We start from the raw sequence: 26,315 nt of genomic DNA, 5'->3' as shown, positions 1-26,315 counted from the left end.
CAAAGATCCTCATACTGTGGGCAAAAGAAGCGCAACTATGGAAAATTCATGAGCATTTTCTTTCCAGATGGTTATGTACTAGACACTATTGGACCTGTTGATGACAATGAATATGATGCAAATATCTTGGAACAGTTGAGAACCTGACCTTGTAGCTCAGTGAAGATGACAATGTGATTGTTGACCGGAGGTTCAGGGATGTGTTGGAGCTGCTGCGAGGTTCAGGGTTTTCTGTGTACATGCCTTCCTATCGTCTGTCAGGTCAGAGACAGCATGATACACTTACTGCCAACGAGGACCGCCAGTGTACTAAGTCAAGATGGGTTGTGGAGAGCTACCATGGTCGACTGAAACAGTGGAAACTGTTCAGAGAACAACTCAGCTCAAACTACTTCCTTAGTGTCATAGAGGAACTGGTTAAAGTAGCTACTGCTTCCTTGAATGCTGTACATGGACCAGTTTATATGTCCACACCAGAGAGGGACTTGAAGGACTGTCTCCTTGCTGAGCGAATGCAATCCTGTTTGGCTCTGCCCAACACTTTGGCCTAAGGGGTTGCAGATGAACCTGACCTTTCTAGGTGCAACAAGGCTAACTTGGTGAAACTTATTGCCTGTTTGATAGAGTTTTCAGTGCTGGATATGGAATATTTAGAAACAATTACCTGCGGATCATACCGATTGAAAGTAGCACCCATTTGACTCCTGCTGGAGACTTTGAAGTTTGGGTCTATCAGCATGATGAAAATCTTCTCCAAGGCCAAATCCATTCAAGGCACAAACCACAGTCAAAATACAATGTTTGGATTGCGTTTGACAGAAATGATCAAGATGACCCTGTCAAAGATTACTACTGTGTCTGTACAGCGGGCAAGCGAACCGTTGAAATGTGTGCACATGTTGCGTGCATTTTGTATTCCTTGAGCCATGTTCAGCACTAAGATCAAACTAACCCAGTCCATGCAATACTCAAGTTCAAACAAGCAATCACTTGAGCATTTCTTCTATACTAAAACGCCATGTAATGTGCTGCAAACTGCAACTGTTCGATCTCTTATTAGCTTATCAAAGTGCCACAAATTATGGATCGGAACTAACAAAGGCAAAACCCCTCACTACTACTGTACATAATCTATCTTATAAGGTCACTTTATTGACCTTCATCAAAAGATTTGTATAAAGCTAATAACTAAATCTTCAAATTGATAAACTTGCACAAAAATGTCTTTATTTTAACAAATTCATTTGTCTGACCTTGAACAGAGGTCAAATTCAGCAATGTTAACCAAACTGATAAAAATTGACATGAACAACCACCTTGTCAAATAGCAACACCTACAGACTTTCATTCATTTAGCTGTCACTTTTTATCGAAAATGAAAAAAATCAGTGTTTCTTGGATTTTTTAAGCACATGTGTAAAATGACACATTTACCAGTTTTCATTTTTTCCAAGAATTCTCCTTTTGAAAGATATCATCTGTGGCAAACTTTTAAGCAAGTATGAGAAATAGACTGGTTTTGGAAGTATGAAAATTGAAGTGTCCAAAACAGTACTTTTCTCAAAAGCAATGGCTTTTTATATGAATTTTGGCTGCATTTTTCAACATAAAAGAAATGTTTCTCCTGAAATAGTGTAATATGTGGTATCAAAATGTTGGTTGGTACAATGTGCACACATTAATGACATAATTTTTTTGGAATTGCACCATAATAATGCACTAGAAGGAATTACATAACAACTACTTTAACACCCACCAAGGTGTTAGTCAAGGAGCTATCATTTTATAGGAAATCAATTCCGATACTTACTTTTCTGTACTTAAGCCAATGCTAATGTCAAATTGCCATATATATTGACCACACCTTTCATTCTAATACTAAGAAAGATATTATAGACATTTCATGGTGTTAATGTATGTGTGATATTCAGAAGGTTTCAATACACAAGAAAACAATATATTTTTTGAAAATACTACAAAAAAGTAATTTTCATATTTTTTTAACAAACTTTTTTCTACTTCGGCACAACATTAAAATTTAAGGTAAAAAAGCAGGCAAAGTTAACCAGTCCTACAGGAACTGATTTATTGACTTTTCAATTAAACGCCTAAACACTCATTACAACAAAAACTGCTGCTCAAATTATCAGCCAGGTTACAAAGTGTAGGGAAATCATGACAACTACATGTATGATGACATCAATCTCTAAGGTAAGAAAAAACTAATTTTCTATTTATTTAACATCAATACAAACTACAGCAATTCATTACAACACACATCATAGTAATAATATTGATACTCCATCTCCTCCTATACTAGCTGACAGCGAATATAAGAAAATTGTTAGCTGTAATGTTGTCAGAGCTACAACATTAAAGCTACATACAATTGAACACAATTACTAGGTTTAAGGTATTACTCAAGCATTTCTACCCGTTTCATACACGAGTCACTCTGTCTTAGTAGACTCCTTGCATCAGTGTACTTACCTACAGTATCAATTGTTTGAAGTAAATGGTACACACAGATTTTAATCTGACAAAAACATTATGAATGCTAAACTGTGAACAAAAAAAGCATCCAGAATACTGGAAGTGAAAAAACTTATTGTTGGAAAGAGTGTGTATAATATATACTTGCACAATACATACATTCCATGTGTATTATAATTTTTTTGTAAATAATAATGAAGAGATTACACAAAGCTTTTAGTGTGATGTTTGTACATTGTATGCATTTTGAAAAGGAGAGGTGATCAGAATATGTTTGCAAATTTGTTTGAATCATTACATAAGGGATCACACTTGTTATAAGACAATTTGAATGATGTTGATGCATGAATATTAAAGTGTGTGATCCCATATATGTAAACAGAAGATAGGTTTAAAGCTTAATGGCATAACAGGTAAGAATGTTCATCATTGATATATTTACTGCTGAAGCACTAGTATTGCACATTTTATATAAAAGAACTAAATGTATTTGCAAATGAATTTAGTTAACAGGATATAAGCAATTATTTTCACACTAGTCTACACAAATATCCAGGTTTCCAAGCTTTATCCATACAAAAATATGATTGCGCATAGATGCAGTTTCAACAAATATTGCAAAATATGGGATTCTAAGTGTCCATAATGATAGCATTTACAGCACTGTGAGTCTCAGTGGCCATAGCAACAGCACTCGCCTCTGTGGCAGCTTTGTCAGCTGTAGAACTTCCTTCTCGCTCATGGTATTCCTTTACCTCCCGATCATATCGTTCTTTCTCCTGTTCATACAAGTCATAGAATACCTGTAATCATGAACAAATAAGTATTTATCATAACCGGTAAAATGGTACTCATTTCAACTTTGGTGTCAGATCAAAGACAACTTAGTTACACAACATCAGTAACTTTACAGAGAAAAGTTTTAAGCATTTAATTATTTAGTATGTGTATAGTATCTAAATTTGACCTCTTCAATTACTGTCAGCATACTTCAATTACTCTTTCTCCTTCTAACATGTCTTTTAAGCCTCCCTTGAGAGGCAATGACAGTACCAGTATCATTGCGCAGTGTTTGAGGAAAGTGACTCATTTTGATTCCATAACGAACAGAATAGATTTAGTGCAGTATTCCCAGTGACATATTGCTGATTATTGTCTATTATCCTAATGAAACAATCACATTCCTTGAATTCACTGAATGTTTGTTTCATGGGTTTATTTGCTGTGAACAACCAGCATCATCTGGGGCAACTCCTCTAAGTAGCTGGTAGACGCTTATCTGAACAACAGACAGGGGCTGTTGCATGACACCCAGAGCAATTAGGGTAAAGTGTCCTGCCCATGAACACAATCAACATATACCAGTCAGTTTCTCATATTCCTATGAAACACAAACTGCCAAACACAGGGATTGTCAAACTTTAACCATGGATCTTTACCTGAGGATGTGTAGGACAATTAATTCTCTACAACATAAGGCATAATTGCCCTCAAAGCCTTGGAAAGAAAGATATTGGTGTTCCTAAAACAACAACTCACCCTAACAACAACTCACCCTTTTTTGTTCCAGGTTAAGACTGTTCCACAAGTGAGCTAATCTTTTAGTTAACTCATGATTGGAAATTTCCTCTTTGTTTTCCTGTGATAATCAATTATAAGAATTGTATTAACTGTATATAAATACATTTACATAATCTGTATGTCTATTATTACAAATATATAGATATACACCAACAACCAACTGATGCTATCCTTCAAGCATTTCACTTCCCCCACCATCTCCTTTTCCCAATTACAGCATCCATAATTTTCATTTTTAATGTTTCAAATGCACAGAAATAAAGATGTGTTGCCTACAAAAACATTATCATGCTGAAATGTTGGTCAGTGTCTGTGGTTCATCATAACAGCTGTTCAGTGTGTGAGAGTACAAGAAAAGCTTCAACCGAGACAACTGTTTTGTATGCAAGAGTTCATGGACAGTTTGAACCATGAGAGCTGTTCTGTGTATGAGTACAAGGAAAGTTTACACCATGACAGCTGTTCTGTGTATGAAAGTACAAGGAAAGTTTACACCATGACAGCTGTTCTGTGTGTAAGAGTACAAGGAAAGTTTAGACCATTACAGCTGTTCTGTGTATGAGAGTACAAGGAAAGTTTACACCATGACAGCTGTTCTGTGTGTGAGAGTACAAGGAAAGTTTACTCTATGACAGCTGTTCTGTGTGAGTAAAAGGAAAGTTTACACCATGACAGCTGTTCTGTATGCGAGAGTACACAGAATGTTTACACGATGACAGCTGTTCAGTATGCAAGAGTACAAGGAAAGTTTACACCATGACAGCTGTTCTGTATGTGTGAGTACATTGAAAGTTTGAATCATGACCCATGTTCTGTGTGCCGGAGACATGGAAAGTATACACCATGACAGCTGTTGTGCATGCAAGAGCACAAGAAAAGTTTACACCATGACCACTGTTCTGTAAGCGAGAGTACAAGGAAAGTTCACACCTTGACAACTCTTCTGTGTGCAAGAATACAAGGAAAATTTACTCCATGACAGCTGTTCTGTATGTGAGAGTACACAGAATGTTTACATGACAGCTGTTCTATATGCGAGATTACATGGAAAGTTTACACGATGACAGCTGTTAAGTATGCAAGAGTACATGGAAAGTTTGAACCATGACAGCTGTTCTGTATTTGAGAGTACACAGAATGTTTACATGACGACAGCTGTTCTGTTTGCGAGATTACATGGAAAGTTTCCACGATGACAGCTGTTCAGTATGCGAGAGTACATGGAAAGTTTGAACCATGACAGCTGTTCTGTATGTGAGAGTACATGGAAAGTTTGAACCATGACAGCTGTTCAGTATGCGAGAGTACATGGAAAGTTTGAACCATGACAGCTGTTCTGTATGTGAGAGTTCATGGAAGGTTTGAACCATGACAGCTGTTCTGTATGTGAGAGTACATGGACAGTTTTAACCATGACAGCTGTTCTATATGTGAGAGTACAAGGAAAGTTTGAACCAAGACAGGTGTTCTGTATGTGAGAGTTCATGGAAGGTTTCAACCATGACAGCTGTTCTGTATGTGAGAGTACATGGACAGTTTTAACCATGACAGCTGTTCTATATGTGTGAGTACATAGAAAGTTTGAACCAAGACAGCTGTTCTGTATGTGAGAATACATGGACAGTTTTAACCATGACAGCTGTTCTGTATGTGTGAGTAAATTGAAAGTTTGAATCATGACCCCTGTTCTGTGTGCCGGAGACATGGAAAGTATATACCATGACAGCTGTTCTGCATGCAAGAGCACAAGAAAAGTTTACACCATGACCACTGTTCTGTAAGCGAGAGCACAAGGAAAGTTCACACCTTGACAACTCTTCTGTGTGCAAGACTACAAGGAAAATTTACACCATGACAGCTGTTCTGTATGTGTGAGTAAAGGAAAGATTACACCATGACAGCTGTTCTGTGTGTGTGAGCACAAGGAAAGTTCACACCTTGACAACTCTTCTGTGTGCAAGACTACAAGGAAAATTTACACCATGACAGCTGTTCTGTGTATGGGTACAAGGAAAGTTTACAGAATGACAGCTGTTCTGTGTGTGAGTACACAGAAAGTTTACACCATGACAGCTGTTCTGTGTGTGTGAGTAAAGGAAAGATTACACCATGACAGCTGTTCTGTGTGTGTGAGTACATAGAAAGTTTATTCCATGACAGCTGTTCTGTGTGTGAGTACACAGAAAGTTTACACCATGACAGCTGTTCTGTGTGTGTGAGTACGTAGAAAGTTTACACCATGACAGCTGTTCTGTGTGTGTGAGTACATAGGAAGTTTACTCCATGACAGCTGTTCTGTGTGTGAGTACACAGAAAGTTTACTACATGACAGCTGTTCTGTGTGTGAGTACACAGAAAGTTTATTCCATGACAACTGTTCTGTGTATGGGTACAAGGAAAGTTTACAGAATGACAGCTGTTCTGTGTGTGAGTACACAGAAAGTTTACACCATGACAGCTGTTCTGTGTGTGTGAGTAAAGGAAAGATTACACCATGACAGCTGTTCTGTGTGTGTGAGTACATAGAAAGTTTACTCCATGACAGCTGTTCTGTATGTGAGTACAAGGAACGTATACACTATGCCAGCTGTTCTGTGTGTGTGAGAACATAGAAAGTTTAAAACATGACAACTGTTCTGTGTGTGAGAGTAGATGGAAAATTTGAAACATCACAGCTGTTCTGTATGTGAGAGTACACTGAAAGTTTAAAACATGACAACTGTTCTGAGTGTGAGATAACAAGGAAATTTTGAACCAAGACAACTGTTCTGTGTGCAAGAGTACATTGGAAGTTTGAACCATGACAACTGTTCTGTGTTCCAGAGTACATAGAAAGTTTGAACCAAGACAGGTCTTCTGTATGTGAGAGTACAAGGAAAGATTGAACCAAGACAGCTGTTCTGTGTGCAAGAGTACATGGAAAGTTTGAACCATGACAGCTGATCTGTATGTGAGATTACATGGAAAGTTTGAACCATGACAGCTGATCTGTATGTGAGATTACATGGAAAGTTTGAACCATGACAGCTGATCTGTATGTGAGATTACATGGAAAGTTTGAACCATGAGAGCTGTTGTGTATGTGAGAATACACTGAAAGTTTTAAACATGTCAACTGTTCTGTGTTTGAGAGTACAAGGAAAGTTTGAAACATCACATCGGTTCTGTGTGTGAGATTACAAGGAAAGTTTGAAACATCACAGCTGCTCTGTGTGTGAGATTACAAGGAAAGTTTTAATCATGACAGCTGTTCTGTGTGTGAGATTACAAGGAAAGTTTTAACCATGACAGCTGTTCTGTGTGTGAGAATACAAGGAAAGTTTTAACCATGACAGCTGTTCTGTGTGTGAGAATACAAGGAAAGTTTGAACCAAGACAACTGTTCTGTGTGTGTTAGTACAAGGAACGTTTACACTATGACAGCTGTTCTGTGTTACAGTGTACAAGGAAAGTTTGAACCATGACAGCTGTTCTGTGTACAGTGTACAAGAAAAATTGAACACCCTGACAGCGGTTCTGTGTGTGAGAATACAAGGAAAGTTTAAACCATGACAGCTTTTCTGTATGCGATAGTACAGGGAAATTATGAACCATGATATGTGTTCTGTTTGCAAGAATACATGAAAAAGTTGAAACTAATTATAATTATGGAAAGTCACAATATTATATGATGATGATTCAAGTACATATATATCTGCATATTTTCAATTTTATATATTGTTAACCTTCAATGTTCAAACAATTGCATTTTTAAGTACTTAAATTTCCTCTTTACAAAATATGTAATACAAATTCTGGGTCATTTGCCTAATTGGGATAATTCTGGCTGCAATGATAGTCTGCTGTCTGACCTTGAAGTAAGTCTCCTGGACAGTTGTTCTCTGCTGCTGACAGAACATAAGGAAGGCATTTGCTGGTTTTTTAGGAGCACTTGGGTCCTTTTCCTTGTCAGCCTTTCCCTTCTTTGACTTTGCAGAAGATGTTGCTGTAGGACTACCATGGGATCCTACTTCGGCCATTCCATGGGCAGCCAGGATTGGATTTATTGAAGATAAAATCTCAGCCACTGGACGCTCCTGTTTGATCTTCGGTGGGTTTGTTTCCGGAATGAGCTCACCTCCATTTTTTGTCGGTCGAATCCTTTTGAAAATCTGATCCTCCTTAATGAAAATATTTCAATAATAATTTGCTTTGAAATGATTCCTTTGCTCATTTTATATTATACAGGCATCAAGACCTTAGAAATTCCTGTTAATTGCAGCAATTTACAGGACTCAGATATTTGAGTCCTGGACCAATGTTTTCCTTGTGAGGCTCTGCATAACTATGTGGTCAAACTATATCACTTAGTCATGGGATTCATCATAATGTTGGAAATTGTGTTCTGGACTCACATTTAACACTCCGACAAAAGGGGCTGTGTTGGATTGTCATATAATCAAATTCTGCTGGGACCCTGTTTTTGTTTGCAGAACTTGCAGAACTTAATTTGAAAAAACACTAGAGGTAAAATATTTTAAATACCTGTACTTATTTCCCTGTAATAAGCTCACACCTCCTCACAAAGGAGGTTAGAAGAACTGTTTTTGCAAAAGTAAATTCTCTTCACCAAGGATGTCTTCAGTTCCAACAGAAGGATTTTCAAGAATTTGCTCTACTTAAACTATTCCGCTTTGCCCCTCCAACCCCAAGGTCCAGAAGCCAAGCATAGCTCAATGATTTGAAAGAATTTGCCCCGTTTCCTCTATTTGGTCATGCCCATCCCACCCTAGTGGGACCCAAGATCCAGCGTTTATAAAAAACTGAATCCCTTTCACCCATGCATGCTTCAGGCAAAATTGGGACAACATTGTGGTATTTCTACAGAAGAAGAAAGATTTTAAACAATCTGCTCAATTCCCCTACTGGGCCCCACTTTTTTACCCTCACCCAAGAGGGCAGAAACCCAAGATTATTCAAAACTAATTCTTCTTCATAAAAGGATCCTTCAGACCAAAACCCAATTATTCCTACAGAATGCGAAGGATTGTCATGAATTTTCTAAATTTCCCCTATTAGATCCCATAAATAAATTGATTCCCCCACCCAAGAATGCTCCAGACTAAATTTGGACAAAATGCAATCATTCCTAATGATGGAGAATAATTTTGAAGAGTTGTTCTTTTTCCCTTGTTGGGCCCAGCTGCTTCTGCCACTATGGGCTGAATCAAAACATTTATACAATAATGAACCTCCTTCAAGAAAGCATGCTTCTGACCAAATCTGGACAATATCCTGCAATTCCTGAAGAACAAGATAGATATTTAAGAAAATAATACATTTTTTTCCACGGGGCCCTGCTCCTCTAGCTCCAGACCCACAGCTCATACGATACTTCTTTCCCTTCACCGAAGCATGCTTCTGACCTAATTTTGATAATATCATGCTATACTTGAAGAATGATTGGGCCCTGCACTTAAGCCACAGAGGGACTAGATCCATGGTTAATGCAAAAATTAATACCCCTTCCGCTAAGAATGCTTCAGACCAAGTTTGGTTAAAATCTGCTCAGGCTTTTACGACCAGTAGTGATTTATTGTTTTTGTTTTTAATCTGAAAATGTACATACAGTGAAACCACACCTAACGACCACCTTAAAATTATGACCATCCTGCTAACATGGGCACTTTTTTTAGACTCGCTTCAGTATCACGACCACCCTGCTATTCCGTATTATGACTACATCTTACAGTCTTAACGACCACTAATTAACGGTAATTGACCTCACAATTATGACCAAGCGGTGACCAGTGATTAAAGTTTACCTAATGGGCAGAGAACTGGGAGCATGTGTGTTGATCTTGACCATTGTTTTCGTCACGGGTTACCGGCCCTGTCACCAGGTGGCGTTACACAAAGTAAACATCAGTAGCAGATCAACTTGGCCTACCCTTGTGAAACGGTGTGCCAGACATGTTTTAATAGTGATCTACTGTTTGTTAATTATGCATTGATAGATCTGTAAGTAAGCTGTAAAACGTCTTAGAAGCCCTGCATACCAATTGTGAATTATGTCATTTTTTCAGCTGATATTCCTTCGCTCATACACACACTCTTTGTTAAGGAATTTTAAACTGTTTTTGTTGCTAAATTTCACTTTCAACATTGTCTGACCAATCACACAAACATGTATCTATTCCAAATTTTTTACGACATATTTTCACTGTAACAACACTCAGATGAACTTTATTATCCAATGACGACACCATGTAAATGAAACTAGCTATCGCTAAAAAGGACTGTATGGAAGAGGAGGATGTCCAGATCCTTCTTCATGACAGTGTACACTGGACTCTTTTTCTTAAAGTAAAATGACAAATGTGTTGCACTGAGTGATACACTAAAAGAGTTAATGTGTTTGCAAATTTATGTGAAAAATGAAGCTATGAAAGACTTTATAGTGACTTCATTCCTGTTGTTACAAATGTGTTTTATTGTATAATATATTGACTGAGTTAATGTGTTTGTAAATTTACGTGAAAAATTTGAAAAATTAACATTAAATTCAAATTGAACTTAGTATTGATTTACAATATTAAATATACATGTATATTATGATATAAACTAAGGAATATTAATTGACAAGACAACATATATGTATATATATATTGTCTTGTCAATTAACCAATTTTATCTGTTTTACATGCATTTCATAAAATTCAACATTTTATATACAGTTTAACAAACTTCAAGTTATCATTGTTAAATAGTATACATGTACATTACTTAATAGTACATAAACAGTCTTTATTTTAAACAAACTTACGTTTCTTAGCAGTCAATCTGATCTATCTCACTATTAAGACCACTTTTGTCCAGTCCCCAAAGTGGTCTTAATAGTTAGGTTTTACTGTATTTACAATACACATTACATGACCACCTGTGCTTTCTTGACAAATCTTTAACAAAAGAATCAGATACCAACTTACCTCCCACATGAGGGGCACTTGCGTCTCCTGATAAGAGTCGCCATACTCATCTAACTTGCTGGCTAAATATCTAAAACAATAATGTCAACACTTTGAATATCAATTACAATTATGAAGAAAATGTCATATGTATAATAAATTAACAAAAACAAAATATAACATTTCATGAATAGGTTACCTTGATCAAAATAAATATTAATTTACTGCAAATTATATTTCAATCAAACTGTTCTTTCACTTTTGTATATACACAATGTATTACCATTTCATTATCCATTTATTTTACCTTCTTTCTCTCTTCCATCTCTTGATAAGTTTCTTCACATGCTGAATCCTGTTCACAACTTTTTCATTTGCCTGCAATGATTACAAGAAAAAGAAAATAAATAATTAAGAAAATAAAAAAAGGACAACTGCAAATTTTTGAGCATGAATGTTTCAAAAGGGTACTATTAATTTGAACAATTTTCAGCTTTTCTGCTGGGGATGAGAAATTTTTTATAGATAAGTGTGAGATATGTTTTTTAAATTTTCTAAATACTTGAGTACAAATAAGTATATTTTCTAACTGAAACATAAATATATAGTTTGGACATGCAGATACAGACAGAATAGTTCTATACACTCATATTTTAAAGTGTTTGTTACAAAGTACCACACATGACCAGCCTTAGTATATAGACATTCATTAAATATATATTATTTATGCAAACATACAAATTAAATGGATGACACTTTTTGTCTTGGCAATGAATCATCTAAAATCTCATACCGTCAGAATGGAAATTTTATTTTTCATTACTTCTCTATTCAGTTATTTTTCTACCTTGTTTTAACAGCAGAGAGTGCCTTAATAAATTGGGAAAATATAGTTCATTTTGGGAAAATAACTCGCATTTTAGTGAGGGGAAACAGCCTTTTTGTCAGCTGCAAAACAGGTATTACTTCCATCTTCTATCATTTTGTAAACAAAAAATATATACTCAGGTAAATCTGAAGTGTTTTGTTTATTACAAAGGAGACCTATCTATACTAGCCTGTAGGGATCTGGACCTGTCACATAAATGTATATATCCATAATTTTGTTGCCTAAGGAACACCACTCACCACTCTCGGAGGTGTGAAACGTTACGACAGAAAAGACTGATTAATGCTGGGTCCAGTGTTATTTCAAAATTACTTTCTTACCACTTTGTTCTCCTTTCTTCAAATTTTTTCAGGACAAAGGAAATATTTCAACACTGGATACAGTACTTACATACAGACAGATTATTTACCTGTACTGTTATGATATACGCCATTTTAATTTGTGCATTTGAATTTTAATTGAATTTGTGAAATTATTCAACCAGTACTATATTATGTGTGTTCATTTCAAAGGCAAATTTGGATACTTGTTCTTTATACAATTTTTTGCACATCAAATATCCTCCCAGATATAAAATAGTCAATCAATCTGTTCTTGGAAGCCAGTATTTTGTTGTCACCTATCAAGTGAATAAAAATCAACCATGAATAATTGGTCACGTCTCTTTGCATATTTCTTCCCTGTGAAACATGCATATCTTAAATCGTGAAAACAATGATTTTAAAATTATCACTTTTGATGACTGCTTTTGATCTGAATAGGTCGACGACCTTAATGACCATTCATGTGTTGACAGGCCGTTAAGATAGAAGTAATAGTAATTCTAATTTGAATCAACAGGTGAGTTGTTGACCTGTTACCTTATTTTTCATGTTTGTAGTGTGAAAGAAAGTACATTAAGAAATGTGAATTATTTGAGATTACAAGCAATAAACACTTTAATCTGTACCCTTTAGAAAAGGTGCACACATAGGCACCCTCCGTTTTCTTGACACAATTGTTTCCATTGAAAAGTCATTTCCGTTCTTATTGATGATTTTAGGAAAATAGTGCACTTCTGGGATAATGTTAGACTAACTCAAGTGTCTCTGTCAGTGATGTGACCAGAAACGGAAGTGTAGACACGTTTCGATACACATGTCTGTCATTTTAGGCGAGCTTATTTGAGGTCGTACTTATGGATATCTTTTAAAAAGGGCATTTCAATCAGTAACGAAGTTATTTGGTTGTAACTCATCGATGTAGCAATGCTACCGAGATACGATTAATAAAGGGTCCGAAACTAATGCGCAAAATATACCCTCCCTACATGATCTGATTATTTCATATCTTGTGTACAAATGTGTACTGACTAATGTAAACAGTAGTCAAACAATATATCCATTTGAAGGTTCATCTCGTGGTTTTTAAACTTTTATTATGGAATGGAATATCCAAGTTATTGTTGAACATGGACAGTGAAACAGCTAAAAGTTAGACAGGAAAGAGACAACAAATTCTTCGAAATTGATTAACCCAAAATCATCATGTTTCACGCTGTTTTAACTCAGTGTTTAGAAACAGCGTAAAGAAAATACCTGTTGCAGTTGTTCACATTTCTTCCTTAGTGAAAAATACTTCTTCAGAAACGCATTTTCATTCGCTAGCACCGCTAGCTGCGCTTCAAGACCTTCCGACATTTTGATATAGGGGAGACCACTCCAATATGACTCGGTTATATAGTTACAGTCCGGCACGGCCTGGATTTCCATGCACAGTCCGCCACCGCCCGGTACCATCCGGGAACCATGTATTGGTCGCCCGGGCTTTCAATATAATAATCAAGATATGGAGCAAAATCTGTCCGAGTCATTGGTATAAGAAATCAGTGATGTCGCTACAATTCGCCTTACATCTTGTTATTTGCAATACCAGGTCCGCCCGGGTTTTTATTTCTATTCACGTATTGTTAAATCTTTTTACTATACGTGCATGTATATAAAAATAAAATCACAATCCAGATATGATAAAATATTTTAAATTGACCGAATCATTACCATTTGAAATCATCGACATTGCAACAATGCGCTCGCATTTTGTTATTTCTAAAGCCGGAGCCACCCGGGCTTTTATTTCAATTCAAGTATTGTTTTAAACAAATGCCTTACATACGTATATATGAATAAAATTGATATCTTTATCCAGAAATGATGAAAAAATATTTTGAAATGACAACGTTTTGCTACTTGAAATCATAGTATCGTAACAATGCGTTCGCATCTTTTTATTTGTAATGCCGGTGTCATATCATATTTGTATCCCCATCAGAAAAGGATCCGTGGATCGCTTTTCCCCCATAAGAAAAGGATCCCCCCTATAGTATTTTGATCCCCCTTGTGAATTTTATTTTAAACTTTATAGCTTTATAAATAAAATGAGATATGATAGGTAACTGTGTCTGGGACTTGGTACCTGGATTACCTGTACAGGTGTGATAGCAAAAGCTGAAGAGGTCAAGCTCCAGATTACCCTGTACAGGGGCTTAAATGATGACTGCATACATAATTACTCTATATATAACCTGTCCCAAATATACTTCATGGAAAATAAGTTTATGTATGTGTGGCAGTGTCAATTTTACTTTTATCTATTTATATATATTTTTATAAATGTACTTGTCCAACCGGTTTGTTTTGTCAGTGTATGTTCTAAGAATTTCTCACCCGTGTTTTGTTATGTAAATGTCTTGTCACGTGATTACATGCTTGTTCGTGCACCTGTATGTTCTGTATCGTTATTCACGCGCTGGACAGAGACATGGACAGTCGCAATTATATGTAGCTACGTACGGATGACTGTGGTGGCAAAAATACATTTTAAAATAGTAAGTATTTGAAATATCATTTAATTATTTTAAATGATAATGTTAGTTAACTTTTACAGCATTAGTATTTTCGTATTTATTGAAATATTTGAAGAAATTGAAATATCTCTTTGTGGTTTTTTCATTATTCCTTTTGTAATGGGAATAGTAATTTTTGCAGAATTATCTTAAAGAAATTTATTACAAATATAGTTAATTACGTTTTGTTGTTTTTCTTTCAACAGAACCATAGATCATTTTATTGTAAAAAAGGATGTTATCTCTTGAGACCCCTGTCAGATTGATAGGGTAGGTATATTATGTATATATATTATTTAACTATTAACTACATCTGTGTAATACAAATGGTAAATCCTAAAGTTTATCATGTGTTGGCATTGGATATATATATTTTGATGAATTCGTAAAGTTTAGTGTAACCGTTACGGGAAATATAAATATGTGTAAAAAGTAAAGTTGACTCCATGTCCAGTGTATAACATACAGTGCGTAGTTTGTAATATGTCTTATACATGAACTTATGTTTTATTTGTGTTATTGTAGGGTCTTTTGGTGCGTCTAAATAAATGTATGAAAAGAATGAATCCAGCGTTATTTTATAAAACACTGTAGCATTGGAACCCGGCTACATATGCATGCATGTAGACTTCTGCATATATATGCGCAAAGGGAAAATTAACAGTTGACCTAAAAGGATGTATTTTGATGAAAGAGAGATTTTAGGGTCAATAATTATAAACAAAGAGACATACAATAAGAAAGTAGTATCTAGATACTATTCTGATAGCTATCATATATTGATCCCCACTTTATATCTCATCATATACCTCTAGATGCTATTCTGATGGCTATCATATATTGATCCCCCCTTATATATCATCATACCCCCCTGGATACTATTCTGATAGCTATCATATATTGATCCCCACTTTATATCTCATCATACCCCCCTAGATACTATTCTGATAGCTATCATATATTGATCCCCCTTTAAATCTCATCATACCCCCACTAGATACTATTCTGATAGCTATCATATATTGATACCCCTTTAAATCTCATCATACCCCCCTGAATACTATTCTGATAGCTATCATATATTGATCCCCCCTTATATCTCATCATACCCCCCTAGATACTATTCTGATAGCTATCATATATTGATCCCCCTTTATATCTCATCATACCCCCAAGATACTATTCTGATAGCTATCATATATTGATCCCCCTTTAAATCTCATCATACCCCCCTGAATACTATTCTGATAGCTATCATATATTGATCCCCCCTTATATCTCATCATACCCCCATGAATACTATTCTGATAGCTGTCATATATTGATCCCCCCTTATATCTCATCGTACCCCCCCTGGATATATTCTGATAGCTATCATATATTGATCCCCACTTTATATCTCGTCATACCCCCTGGATACTATTCTGATAGCTATCATATATTGATCCCCTCTTTATATCTCATCATACCCCCCTGGATACTATTCTGATGGCTATCATATATTGATCCCCTTTATATCTCATCATACCCCCCTAGATACTATTCTGATAGCTATCATATATTGATCCCCCTTTATATCTCATCATACCCCACTAGATACTATTCTGATGGCTATCATATATTGATCCCCCATTTAAATCTCATCATACCCCCCTGAATACTATTCTGATAGCTATCATATATTGATCCCCCCTTATATCTCATCATACCCCCATGGATACTATTCTGATAGCTGTCATATATTGATCCCCCCTTATATCTCATCATACCCCCACTAGATACTATTCTGATGGCTATCATATATTGATCCCCCTTTATATCTCATCATACCCCCCTGGATACTATTCTGATAGCTATCATATATTGATCCCCCCTTATATCTCATCATACCCCCATGAATACTATTCTGATAGCTATCATATATTGATCCCCCTTTAAATCTCATCATACCCCCCTAGATACTATTCTGATAGCTATCATATATTGATCCCCCTTTATATCTCATCATACCCCCCCCCTAGATATATTCTGATAGCTATCATATATTGATCCCCCTTTAAATCTCATCATACCCCCCTGAATACTATTCTGATAGCTATCATATATTGATCCCCCCTTATATCTCATCAGACCCCCATGAATACTATTCTGATAGCTGTCATATATTGATCCCCCCTTATATCTCATCGTACCCCCCTGGATATATTCTGATAGCTATCATATATTGATCCCCACTTTATATCTCGTCATATCCCCCTGGATACTATTCTGATAGATATCATATATTGATCCCCTCTTTATATCTCATCATACCCCCCTGGATACTATTCTGATGGCTATCATATATTGATCCCCTTTATATCTCATCATACCCCCTGGATACTATTCTGATAGCTATCATATATTGATCCCCCCTTATATCTCATCATACCCCCATGGATACTATTCTGATAGCTGTCATATATTGATCCCCCCCTTATATCTCATCATACCCCCACTAGATACTATTCTGATGGCTATCATATATTGATCCCCCTTTATATCTCATCATACCCCCCTGGATACTATTCTGATGGCTATCATATATTGATCCCCCTTTATATCTCATCATCATATACCTCTAGATGCTATTCTGATGGCTATCATATATTGATCCCCTTTATATCTCATCATACCCCCCTGAATACTATTCTGATAGCTATCATATATTGATCCCCCCTTATATCTCATCATACCCCCCTAGATACTATTCTGATGGCTATCATATATTGATCCCCCCTTTATATCTCATCATACCCCTCAAGATACCATTCTGATGGCTATCATATATTGATCCCCCTTTATATCTCATCATACCCCCTGGATACTATTCTGATAGCTATCATATATTGATCCCTCTTTATATCTCATCATACCCCCATGAATACTATTCTGATAGCTGTCATATATTGATCCCCCCTTATATCTCATCGTACCCCCCTGGATATATTCTGATAGCTATCATATATTGATCCCCACTTTATATCTCGTCATACCCCCCTGGATACTATTCTGATAGCTATCATATATTGATCCCCTCTTTATATCTCATCATACCCCCCTGGATACTATTCTGATGGCTATCATATATTGATCCCCTTTATATCTCATCATACCCCCCTGAATACTATTCTGATAGCTATCATATATTGATCCCCCCTTATATCTCATCATACCCCCATGGATACTATTCTGATAGCTGTCATATATTGATCCCCCCCTTATATCTCATCATACCCCCACTAGATACTATTCTGATAGCTATCATATATTGATCCCCCTTTATATCTCATCATACCCCCCTGGATACTATTCTGATGGCTATCATATATTGATCCCCCTTTATATCTCATCATCATATACCTCTAGATGCTATTCTGATGGCTATCATATATTGATCCCCCTTTATATCTCATCATACCCCACCCCAACCTCTCTAGATATATGTACTATAGTTTTTTTACTTGTATGAAACATGTTCCTATATGTTATAAATATCAATATCCTTTTAAGATGCATATCTATAAACTCATATTTTTAACTATTAAAAAAAGAAACCAGTTTATCCTAGATGTTTGTCTTTTGAAGTCTCATGCAGCATGCCGATACATTAAGTCAATAAGTAGTGAATTAATTACATAAATTAAGAATACGTAATAGTCATAATTTTAGTGTTCATTAGTGTTTGGCTTTTTATCTAAAAGATCATTATATATATATATATATATATTGAAAAAAACTTGATTTGACGAGATGCGAGTAAATTATAAATAAAAATGACAATTGAAGTAGACGTTGAGTCAGTAACTTTTACTTTAATTACCTTATACGGCCCTAATTCAGACAACCCAGATTTTTTCAATAACTTGTTAGAAACTATAGAGTATTTTGGTAATGAGAAAATAGTGGTATGCGGTGATTTTAATTTAGTTCTAAATGCTGAGATTGACTATGATAAGACTTACAAAAACACTCATAATCCCCAAGCACGAGATAAACTTTTAGAAATAATAGAGCACAAAAACCTTATTGATATTTACAGACAGTACTACCCCAATCAAAGACGATATACTTGGAGAAAGAAAAACCCACTGAAGCAGTCTAGACTAGACTTCTTTATTATTTCAGACTCCCTTTTAACTAGTATAAAAAGGGCAACTATCGAACCAGGTTACAGGTCTGACCACTCCTTTCCGAACATTTCTCTTCAGTTCAATGATTTTAAAAAAGGTAAAGGGCTATGGAAATTTAACAACTCATTGCTATATGATCAAGAATATGCAGAACTGGTTAAGAATGTCATTTTAGAAACAAAAAAAGAATACTGTGTACCAATTTATAATCTTGAAAATTTAGAATTTATTTCGGATACAGATTTGCAACTACTTATAAATGACCAACTGTTTTAGAGGTTCTTTTAATGAATATAAGAGGTAAGAGTATTTCCTATTCATCATACAGGAAAAAACAGAAATATGAGAGAAAATGAATTAAAAGATAGCATACAGGTTTTAGAAAATGAGGATAATATTGATATAAACCAGATAGAATCTAAGAAAAGAGAATTAGAGCAGATTAGAATACTTCGAATGAAAGGCAGTTTAGTGAGATCTAGAGCACAATGGATAGAGGAAGGGGAAAAACCAACAAGCTATTTTTTTGGATTAGAAAATAGAAACTTTACATCAAAAATAATTCCGAAAGTTCAAACAGATGAAGGAGACATAATTATAAAACAGGAAGAGATTTTAGAAACAGTAAAATTGTTTTATGAGAATCTATATGAAGAAGGAAATATTACAGACATTAATTTAAATGAATATCTAAATTTTAACAGTATTCCTAAACTCTCTGAAACAGAAGCTGAAAATTTAGAAGGTTTAATCACATTAGAAGAAGTCAGTAAATGTTTAAAGAATATGAAAAACAACAAAAGTCCTGGGTCAGATGGGTTTACTGCAGAATTTAAAATTTTTTTTTGGAATAAGATAGGTGTTTATGTTGTCAGGTCTTTAAATTATGGGTATTCACATAGAGAACTTTCAGTTACTCAGAGACAAGCAGTGATCACCTGCCTTCCTAAAGGGAATAAGCCTAGACATTTTATTAAAAACTGGCGTCCAATATCCTTATTAAATGTTACATACAAAATAGCATCAGGGGTTATTTCTAATAGAATTAAGTCAGTTTTAGACAAGCTAATTAATATGGATCAAACTGGTTTTATATTGGGACGCTATATAGGAGAAAACACTAGACTACTATATGATTTAATGCAATATGCAGAAGAAAATGATGTACCAGGTATGATTTTAATGGTAGACTTTGAAAAAGCGTTTGACTCTGTCTTTTGGAAGTTTATTGAAAAGGTTTTAATCTATTTTGGATTCAAAAATGATATTATTGTATGGTTTAAAACACTACATAAAAATGTATCAGCTTAAAATTAACCAGGGAGGTAACTTTGATGTCAATCCTCATGCTATGCCAAAACTTAATTATGACAAGAAAATAGTAAAGCTAAAAGCACTTATAAATACATGGAAAAGAAGAAATCTTACACCAATAGGTAAAATACACATAATAAAATCCCTTTTAATTTCTCAGCTCAACCACCTCTTTATAGCTTTACCAAATCCTGATGAAAAAACATTTAAGACAATTGAATCTGTCATATTTGAATTTTTGTGGAGTAGTAAAATAGACAAAATCAAGAGAAATGTAGTGATGCAAGACCTTATAAATGGTGGTTTAAAAATGATAAATATAAGAGCTTTTGCAGATGCATTAAAACTAAGTTGGGTAAGGAGGCTTTATCATAGAGCAGGTAAGTGGTCTGCAATATTACAGACTAATGTAAACATTGACATCCTACTGAATATTGGAGGTGAGTATATACAAAACTGCAAAAATGAAATCAAAAATAAATTTTGGAAAGATGTTTTCAGAGTATGGTACAAACTACAAACAACAATTGAAATGTGTACAGGAAAGGAAAAATCAGTTTTGGAAATACCTATATGGTTTAATAGAAATATCACGCTATCTGGAAAATCATTTTTTTATAAGCAATGGTATAGAAAAGGGATAAGAACAATAGCAGACTTACTAGAAGCTGGTAATACTAATAATTTTCTTAGTTTTCAAGACTTTCAGAGAATATACAATGTGACAACTAACTTTTTGAACTATCAAGGTATCATTTCTGCAGTTAAAAAATTCCTAAGAGATAATCCACCTTTGAAGAATGACTCTCAACGGCCTGTCATACCATTATATATAAAGATGTTTTTCGAGCATTTAAAAGGTTCAAAAATATTTTATAATATTTTAAATATAACTCGGACAGAGCCAACTGGTAAAGCTAAATGGGGAGAGCAGTTTGATTTAACAAATAGTGATTGGGAAATTTTCTACAAAATGCCATTTCAAATTACAAAAAACACCAAACTTCAATGGCTCCAGTATAGGATCTCTCATCACATTCTGACAACTAATAGTAGGCTTTTTAAGGCAAAACTTGTGTCCAGTCCACTTTGTAATCTATGCAACTCAGAAAGAGAATCGATCACTCATCTCCTTTGGGAATGTCAGGAAGTGCAAAACTTTTTACAATCATTTGAAACACTAACAGATTCTTTATTAATACCATTCTCAGTCAACAAAAGGTCTTTTATACTTGGAATTAAAAGGAACAATAGCTGTAGCTTTAGAGTTGACAATGAAGTAATTCTTATGATTAAACATTATATATATAAAACAAGATGCCTCCATGCTACTCTCAATATCAACGCCATTGTAAAGATTATACAAAATCACTATTCTGTTCAAAAATATATTTCAAATAGCAAAAACACGTCTTACAAACAAAATTTCACAAATGATTGGAAAAAATGGGAAAATCTTATCCAATTGAATATTTAAATAATTATAATACTTTTTATCCTTGACAGTGCTGCCATATCTTTGTTTCACTGTCTTTAGCTAAAACTTTGTTTCAACATCCCATGCACTTCTTATGTCATTCCCCCATCCCCATCCCCTATCTTCCTATTTCTGTTTTCATCGCTTTGTCTGTTTCTTTAATTGTAGAGAATGATTCAGTGAGAGAGAGCAATCTATGTATAATGTTAATTATTGATATTTCCTCTATGCTATCATTTAGTCTGGCTGTACTATGCTCTGTGTAATCTTTGACAACAAGGGCAGATAACAAAGAATCATCACCAGCTATTCACACCTCAATTCTTTTTTTATGTTTTTTTTAACGTGAATTACACTTTGTTTCAAACAAGCAGAAGTTGCAACATGGAAAGGCTGTTATGTGGGGCGTATCTCGCTACTCCCAATCCATGCTTGCACTTCTGGTTTGGGATTACACTATTGAAAACATATAATTTTGAATAAAGTTTGGGGATTAGGTGTGAATAGATGATGATGAGGCAAAACACTAATAATAATAAACAGCTCTGTTGTTGATCAGTGTATGATGTGATAATGAGGATGAAAGGTTGATGATGAAGTGGTGATGATGATATGATGATTACAATGCTGAATATGTGTTACTGCTGATGATGATATGATAGTGATGATGATGATGACGATATGGTGATGATCATGATAATGAAGTGATGATGATACGATTATCATGATGATAACTATGATGATGATGACGATGATGATGATGATGATGATGATGATGATGATGATGATGACAGCAGTCATTGAGTTTGTATTATTATTGGGGCGTGTGGATGAAACACAGTAGTACATTGTATGTCATGTCAGCAAAGAGGAAAGAGTAGGAAATAATGAGTGCATGTTTTGAGTGAGTGTACATGGGTGTAGTGTGATGTGTGCTAGGGTGTGTATGTGTATGTGAGTCTAGTATATATCGTGTGTTGCATACCTTTGTAAAATCTTGAAAAACAAAATAAAAAAAAAATTAATAAATAAAAATGATTTTTGACAAAAGAAGAAAGACGTTACATTTTGCACTAGCGCTTTCACTGTATTAGATCTTCAGGTGCATAGTATTATATGCACTATGCACCTGAAGATCTAATGAAAGCGCTAGTGCAAAATGTAACGTCTTTCTTCTTTTGTCAAAAATCATTTTTATTTATATATATTTATATATATATGATTATCTTAATAATTGATGTCATATGATTCTTTATCAAATAGGTATGTTGATCAGTACCCATGTAAATTCATAGATTTTTTTTTGTACATCCCGTGTTTTAAATATACTAAAGAGGTTATTGTAGACCAATTAAAACTTTAAACATTTTTTTAAAATGTGAATATTGTATAATAAATCACCAAATTTAAATAAAATAAATCACAAAATACACTATATCAGCCAAACACTACATATGAAATAATTATTTTTTAGCAATTTCAAATTTGAGTTCTTTTTTCCAAAATTAAATTTTATGAAGTATTGATTTTATTTCTATGAAAGATAAACTTAAGTACACTATAAACTAAATATACTTGATAGAACTGTACAATCTGCTAGTAAGTTTCAGCATCCATGTTGAGTAATCGAACACAAAATACCGTATGATGTGAAAGACATTCCAAGTACATTTCAGGGTACATTTTTTTGAAGATTTCTGCCACCCCAATATATTGAACCTGCCTCTGTGTCTGTCCTGTTATTGCTAAAACAACATCACATCACCTTACCTATAGTAATCTATTGCAGTAGGTGTAAGGAAAGGTGACACTTATTAGTACATAACTTCTGAGACACTAAATAATATACATGTACATAATTATGAAAAAAACAAAAGGTCTTATTTGTTAAATAATTACATGTAGGTAGAAAAATTATGAGTTGATGGATGGAAATATTTAGAACTAAACAAAAAGGACCCAAATTGATAATTTAATTGTGTAATAAACATTACCAATTCTGAAGTTTTTGGAAACTTGAACAGAAAAAGGTAAAGAAATAACATGAGTGTGGTTTTTTTCATGTGTCAGATTCAAATATACCAAATAGTTGTTGGTAGTAGTTGTATGTTCATTCTAATATACATGTTTCTTGATATTTTTATTATATGAATATCTTTTAATTGTAAACATATTTAGTTATTTCAAATTTCTATTAAATCAAATATTAATTAAAGGCCTATGTTTGGGCAAATATCAGTTATTTTTTCATAAAAACAATGGCGTTTTTTACATAAAATTAAATTCCTAATGATCCAACACACGTATATGTATAGCATGCCTTGTTTTTTTCAATTAGATAACTGTTAAGCAATTTATTTGCAAGTTTTAATATTCATGCAAATATGAATATATTAATTTTAAAGTGGAAAATGTATATTAAACACAGCTTTTATGTAAAATGATGACCTCAATCAATCTGTAATGGAATTTATCCACCGGTAACTTTAATTGATCACACGGTATATCTGCCATGTGTACATGGGTGCTCACTCAGGTTTGACCCCTCTACCCTTAATCCTCTTATGTAATTGACTGGTTGGCCAGGTGTAATTAACAACTTCACAAATTACATCACACCTATCATCATATTTTCACTACCTTAAATATATGCATATATGCACCGTTAATATAACTTTTCTTAAGGGGGATCAAAATATTATAGGGGGATCATTTTCTGATGGCCAGAAAAGTGATCCGGATCCTTTTCTGATGGGGGATCCAAATATGATATGACACCGGGACCACCCGTGCTTTTATTTCTATTCATGTATCGTAAAAATACAATAGACGAAAATGTGTTGGATTGAACTCAATTCTATCCAATAGCTATCGAATATTTTTTTAAAGTAATTTCAATTTGTGTTCGATTAATTCAGGTCTACGTCAAATGTTCCCTAAAGTGTTGCGTCTACCTCACATGTTTTCTACAAGTGTCGCGTGTGCCTCAAATCTTCTCTCAGGGTGTTGCCTCCGCCTCACATGTGCTCTCACAACGTTGCGTCTGCGTCACTTGATTAATCGACGTGTTGAATCTACCTCACATGTTCTGCCAAAGTATTGTTTCTTCCTCAAATCTTCTGTCAAAGTGTTGCCGCCACCTCACATGTTCTTTTGAAGTGTTGCGTTCGCCTCAAATGTTCTCCCAAAGTGTTTCAGCTGACTCACATTTTCAAAGTGTTGTGTCAGACTCACATGTTCTCTCAAATTGTATCGCCTGCCTTACATGTTCTCTCGAAACGCCACGTATGCTTCCCATGTTCTCTCAAAATGTTGCGTCCGCCTCAAATCTTCTCTCAAGGTGTTGCCTCCGCCACACATGTTCACTCAAATTGTTTTGCCTGCCTTACTTGTTCTCTCGAAATGCCACGCATGCTTCTCATGTTCTCTCAAAGTGTTGCGTCTACCTCAAATCTTCCGTCAAAGTGTTGTGTCTGCCTCACATGTTCTTTCAAAATGTTGCGTCCGCCTCAAATGTTCTCTCCAAGTGTTGCGTGTGCCTCAAATCTTCTGTCAAGGTGTTGCATCTGCCTCACATGTTCTTTCAAAATATTGCGTCCGCCTCAAATGTTCTCTCCAAGTGTTGCGTGTGCCTCAAATCTTCTGTCAAGGTGTTGCATCTGCCTCACATGTTCTTTTGAAGTGTTGCGTTCGCTTCAAATGTTCTCCCAAAGTGTTTCGGCTGACTCACATTTTCAAAGTGTTGTGTCAGACTCACATGTTCTCTCAAATTGTATCGCCTGCCTTACATGTTCTCTCGAAACGCCACGTATGCTTCCCATGTTCTCTCAAAATGTGTTGCCTCCGCCTCACATGTTCTCTCTAAATGTTATGTTTGCCTCAAATGTTCTCCCAAAGTGTTGCTACTACCTCACATATACTCTAAAAATGTTGCCCTGCCTCACATATACTCTCAAAGTGTTGCCCTGCCTCACAAATACTCTGAAGGTGTTGGCCTGCCTCACATATACTCTCAAAGTGTTTCCCTGCCTGATATGTTTTCTCAAATTGTTTCATCTGCGTCACATGTTTTCTCAAATTGTTTCATCTGCGTCACATGTTTTCTCAAATTGTTTTATCTGCGTCACATGTTTTTTCAAAGTGTTTTTTTCCGCATGTTCTCTCTCTCTAATAGAGACATAGATGGATTATGTAATATGTGTGTAATGTGTGTCTCTCTCCATCCCACACAGATATTATCGAAACATCTCAAGTGTGTCTATCTCCTTCCCACTCAGACACAGGTTTTATCAAAGAAAGTAATGTCTGTCTATCTGAATCCCACACACAGACAACGACATTATCAAAACAAGTTATTAGTGTCTATCTCCATCCCACGCAGACAGACATTATCAAGACAAGTAATGAGTGTCTCTCCATCACATACATATATGATAAAAAACAATTAATGTGTGTCTATTTCCTCCCGCACAAACACAAATATTATCAAAACAAGTAATATGTGTCTCTCTCCATCCCACACAGATGTTATCAAACACAACTAATGTGTCTTTATCTCCGT

At 35.0% G+C, this 26,315-nt stretch overlaps 1 protein-coding gene across 1 annotated transcript; it reads right to left on the bottom strand.

Annotated features, from left to right (window-relative positions):
• Window positions 1-1,205: 1,205 nt before the first annotated feature.
• Window positions 1,206-13,589, bottom strand: LOC132549860 (FACT complex subunit SSRP1-like). The gene is made up of 6 exons (XM_060213828.1): window positions 13,488-13,589; window positions 11,329-11,399; window positions 11,043-11,112; window positions 7,926-8,234; window positions 4,049-4,132; window positions 1,206-3,296 (listed from the first exon to the last, which is right to left on the bottom strand). Exons 1-6 carry the CDS (start codon window positions 13,587-13,589, stop codon window positions 3,126-3,128), a joined length of 807 nt encoding a protein of 268 aa, XP_060069811.1. The 3' UTR covers window positions 1,206-3,125.
• Window positions 13,590-26,315: the final 12,726 nt, after the last annotated feature.

Source organism: Ylistrum balloti, unplaced genomic scaffold (assembly GCF_031769215.1).
Source record: "Ylistrum balloti isolate Yb309-2 unplaced genomic scaffold, AGI_CSIRO_Ybal_v1 Utg370080, whole genome shotgun sequence".
In the NCBI taxonomy this organism is placed as follows: domain Eukaryota; kingdom Metazoa; phylum Mollusca; class Bivalvia; order Pectinida; family Pectinidae; genus Ylistrum; species Ylistrum balloti.
The sequence above is the reverse complement of the archived record's forward strand: the minus strand, read 5'-3'. Positions and strand labels throughout refer to the sequence as shown.